Source organism: Onychostruthus taczanowskii, unplaced genomic scaffold (assembly GCF_017590055.1).
Source record: "Onychostruthus taczanowskii isolate IOZ18803 unplaced genomic scaffold, ASM1759005v1 scaffold326, whole genome shotgun sequence".
Taxonomy (NCBI): domain Eukaryota; kingdom Metazoa; phylum Chordata; class Aves; order Passeriformes; family Passeridae; genus Onychostruthus; species Onychostruthus taczanowskii.
This window is the reverse complement of record NW_024500639.1, coordinates 41,558-46,175: the sequence shown is the minus strand read 5'-3', so window position 1 is coordinate 46,175 and position 4,618 is coordinate 41,558. Positions and strand designations below refer to the sequence as shown.

Here is a 4,618-nt window from a genome sequence, read left to right as displayed (position 1 = left end):
ACCAGAGCCAGGGCTGGATGAGGCTGGGGACTGGGAGGTTGGGGGAACCCCAGGACAAGCTGAGGAACCCCAGTGACAATGCTGGGTGACAGCTCTGGGGGGGAGTGCAGAATTGGGGGATCCTAGGTTTGGGGGGCCCTGCAGGACTTTGGGGGGGGTGTTCATTTTTGGGGGTGTCCTGGATTTGGGGGGGCGGTGTCACACTGTGGGAGGGTCAAGGAGCAGCTTTGGAGGCCCTGTTTTGGTGGGGGCTGTCGATTTTGGTGTCAGGGCTATCGATTTTTGGGGGCTGTAGATTGTCGGGGGGTCCCAGCTGCGGGGGTTCTCTGTGGGGTGATGCTCACGCTGTACTTTTGGGGCCCCCCAGCCCCCCTGCAGCAGCAGCGAGGCCTCGGCGCGGGAGGAGGAGGAGGAGGAGGAAGATGAGGACGAGGAAGACGAGGACGGGACCGGCTCGGAGGCCTCGGAGGACGCGGGGCCCCCCCGGCAGCTGAACGGGGAGGGCCGGGGGGGGCCCCCCCTGCGCCCCCCGGGGCAGCCGCCCTCCGAGCGGCCCCCCCAGCCCAAGGCCTGCGCCCCGGGGGAGGGGGGCTGCCAGCACATGGCCCCCCTCAAAAAGGAGGGGGCCTTCGGGCAGCCCGACAGAGCAGGTACTGAGGGGAGAGGGTGGTTTTGGGGGGCAGGGGGGTTTGGGTCGGTCGGTGCTGGGGTCACTCTGGGGGTCCCTCGGGGGTCCCTCGGGGTCGGTCGGTGCTGGGGTCACTCTGGGGGTCACTCTGGGGGTCACTCTGGGGGTCACTCTGGGGGTCACTCTGGGGGTCACTCTGGGGGTCACTCTGGGGGTCACTCTGGGGGTCACTCTGGGGGTCACTCTGGGGGTCACTCTGGGGGTCACTCTGGGGGTCACTCTGGGGGTCACTCTGGGGGTCGGTCGGTGCTGGGGTCACTCTGGGGGTCCCTCGGGGTCGGTCGGTGCTGGGATCACCCTGCGGTCACTCTGGGTGTGCGGTCACTCGGGCTGTCCCACGTGACCCGCCGGTGTCCCCGCAGTGTCCCCGGCGCTGGCGGGGGCTGAGCCCTCGGTGCCGCTGTCCCCGGGCAGGCCGGGCCCCCAGGCTGCCGAGGGGGCCCCGTTCAGCTGCACGTGAGTCAGGGGCCGGTGTCCCCTCGTCCCTGTGTGTCACCCGTGTGCCACCCAGCGTCCCTTGTGGCCCCCTGTGTCACCCGTGTCCCACCCAGTGTCCCTCTGTGTCCCACTCAGTGTCCCGCTGTCCCATCACCATTGTCTCCATGTCCCCCTGGATGTCCCCTGTCCCTGTGTCCCTATGTCACCCCTCTGTTGCTGTGACCCTGTCGCCACAGTGTCCCCTGTCCCAGTGACTGTGTTCTGGTGTCCCCCTGCCCTCCCAGTGTCCCAATGACCATGGCTGTGTGTCCCCACGGTGTCCCCACGCTGCTGTCCCTGTGTCCCAGTGTCCATGTCCCCACAGTGGCCCCGTGACGCTGTCCCCGTGTCCCCATGACCGTGTCTGTGTGTCCCCACGGTGTCCCATCATGGTGACTGTGTCTGTGTCCCCCACGCTGTCCCCATGTCCCAGTGACCATGTCTGTGTGTCCCCATGGTGTACCTGTGACCCTGTCTGTCCCCCTGCTGTCCCTGTGTCCCGGTGACCGTGTCTCTGTGTCCCCCTGCTGTCCCTGTGTCCCGGTGACCGTGTCTCTGTGTCCCCGTGACGCTGTCCCCGTGTCCCGGTGACCGTGTCTCTGTGTCCCCCTGCTGTCCCCGTGTCCCGGTGACCGTGTCTCTGTGTCCCCCTGCTGTCCCTGTGTCCCGGTGACCGTGTCTCTGTGTCCCCGTGACGCTGTCCCCGTGTCCCGGTGACCGTGTCTCTGTGTCCCCCTGCTGTCCCTGTGTCCCGGTGACCGTGTCTCTGTGTCCCCCCGCTGTCCCCTGTCCCCAGGGCCGGGCGCAAGGACAAGGCCGTGGACCCGGTGGAGTGGTCGGTGCGGGACGTGGTCGAGTACTTCACCGAGGCCGGCTTCCCCGAGCAGGCCGGGGCCTTCCAGGAGCAGGTGGGGCCACCCCGTCCCCTCTGTCCCCAGGTGTCCCCACAGTGTCCCCAGGGCTCCCTCTGTGGCCGCGGGTGTCCCCAGGAATGGTCCCCTCCCTGCACTGCCCCCTCCCACTGGCCTCCAGGTGTCCCCAGGGTGTCCCCTGTGTCCCTGAGGGTGTCCCCCAGGTGTCCCCGCTGTCCCTAGCAGTGTCCCCAAAGTGTCCCCCATATTTTCCCCGTAGGCCCCCACCCCTCCCCATTGCACCCATCCCCCAGGGTCACCCTGGGTGTCCCCGCTGTCCCTGAGGTGTCCCCAGTCCCCCTGACCACACCTCCTACCTCCACCCTCCCCAGGGTCACCCCAGGGTCCATCCCCTGTCCCCCAGGTGTCCCCCTCGCCATGGCTGTCCCCCCACTGTCCCTGTGTCCCTTTGTCCCTGCAGGTGACCCCAGATGCCATTTCCCCCCCAGATACCCCACCCCACCCTCCTCCATCCCCTGGCTGTCCCTGTCCCCTGTCCCTCACTGTCCCCTGTCCCCATGGCTGTCCCCTGTCCCCATGGCTGTCCCCTGTCCCCATGGCTGTCCCCTGTCCCCATGGCTGTCCCCTGTCCCCATGGCTGTCCCCTGTCCCCAGGAGATCGACGGCAAGTCGCTGCCGCTGATGCAGAGGGCCGACGTGCTCACGGGGCTCTGTGTCCCTGTGGTCCCTATCCCTGTGACAGTCCCCTGTCCCCATGGCTGTCCCCTGTCCCCAGGAGATCGACGGCAAGTCGCTGCCGCTGATGCAGAGGGCCGACGTGCTCACGGGGCTCTGTGTCCCTGTGGTCCCTATCCCTGTGACAGTCCCCTGTCCCCATGGCTGTCCCCTGTCCCCAGGAGATCGACGGCAAGTCGCTGCCGCTGATGCAGAGGGCCGACGTGCTCACGGGGCTCTGTGTCCCTGTGGTCCCTATCCCTGTGACAGTCCCCTGTCCCCATGGCTGTCCCCTGTCCCCAGGAGATCGACGGCAAGTCGCTGCCGCTGATGCAGAGGGCCGACGTGCTCACGGGGCTCTGTGTCCCTGTGGTCCCTATCCCTGTGACAGTCCCCTGTCCCCATGGCTGTCCCCTGTCCCCAGGAGATCGACGGCAAGTCGCTGCCGCTGATGCAGAGGGCCGACGTGCTCACGGGGCTCTGTGTCCCTGTGGTCCCTATCCCTGTGACAGTCCCCTGTCCCCATGGCTGTCCCCTGTCCCCAGGAGATCGACGGCAAGTCGCTGCCGCTGATGCAGAGGGCCGACGTGCTCACGGGGCTCTGTGTCCCTGTGGTCCCTATCCCTGTGACAGTCCCCTGTCCCCATGGCTGTCCCCTGTCCCCAGGAGATCGACGGCAAGTCGCTGCCGCTGATGCAGAGGGCCGACGTGCTCACGGGGCTCTGTGTCCCTGTGTTCCCTATCCCTGTGACAGTCCCCTGTCCCCATGGCTGTGCCAGTGTCCCTGTCCCCCTGTCCCTCACTGTCCCCGTGTCCCTCACTGTCCCCTGTCCCCAGGAGATCGATGGCAAGTCGCTGCTGCTGATGCAGAGGGCCGACGTGCTCACGGGGCTCTGTCCCTGGGTGTCCCCTGTCCCCATGGCTGTCCCCATGGCTGTCCCCGTGTCCCTGTCCCCGTGTCCCTCACTGTCCCCTGTCCCCAGGAGATCGACGGCAAGTCGCTGCTGCTGATGCAGAGGGCCGACGTGCTCACGGGGCTCTCCATCCGCCTGGGCCCCGCGCTCAAGATCTACGAGTACCACGTGAAGCTGCTGCAGCGCAGCCACTTCCAGGACGAGGAGCCCCCCCCGGAGCCCTTCCCGGCCTGAGAGACCCCCCCGGACCCGCGGGGACCCCCCCGGACCCGCAGGGACCCCCCCGGACCCGCGGGGACACCCCGGTATCCGGGAGGGCTCCTCCCTCCCCCCGCTGCTGCACACAGAGACTTTGGGGGGTGGCTGGGGGTCGGGGGGGTCCGACCCCTTTTTGGGGGGGGTCCCACCCCTTTTTGGGGTGTCCCACCTCTCTTTAGGGTCCCACCTCTAACTTGGGGGGTCCTGCTCTCATTTGAGGGGTCCCACCTCGCTTTGAGGGGGTCTCATCTCTGTTTTGGGGGGGGGTCCCATCTCTCTTTGGGGGTCCCACCCCTATTTTGGGGCTCCCGCCCCTCTTTGAGGGGTCTCTCTTTTGGGGGGACACCCCTCTTTTTGGGGGGTGTCACCCTTCATTGGAGGGGCTTCTCTTTGGGGGGGTCATTTCTCCTTTGGGGGGTCCCACCCCTCTTTTGGGGGGCTTCCCCTTGGAGACCCCTCTTTCAGGGGGGGTCACTTCTCTTTAGAGGGGTCCTCCCCTCTCTTTTGGGGGGGTCACCCCTCTCTTTTGGGGGTCTCCTCTCTCTGGGGAGCACTGGGAGTGGGGACACCCCGCTCCTTGTGGGGTCACCCCTCTTTTGGGGGGTCCCTCTGGGGGCGGGGTCACCCCTCCTTGAGGGAGCCCCCTTTTTAGGGGATCCCCCTTTTCTTGGGGGGGATTTTTACCGCGGGGGGGG

General features: G+C 67.3%; 1 protein-coding gene across 1 annotated transcript; it reads left to right on the top strand.

Annotated features, from left to right (window-relative positions):
* The first annotated feature begins 362 nt into the window (after positions 1–362).
* Positions 363–4,610, top strand: LOC121339060 (atherin-like). Its single transcript, XM_041410535.1, has 4 exons — positions 363–650; positions 1,051–1,144; positions 1,962–2,073; positions 3,735–4,610. Exons 1-4 carry the CDS (start codon positions 602–604, stop codon positions 3,897–3,899), a joined length of 420 nt encoding a protein of 139 aa, XP_041266469.1. The 5' UTR covers positions 363–601; the 3' UTR covers positions 3,900–4,610.
* The last annotated feature ends 8 nt before the right edge of the window (positions 4,611–4,618 follow it).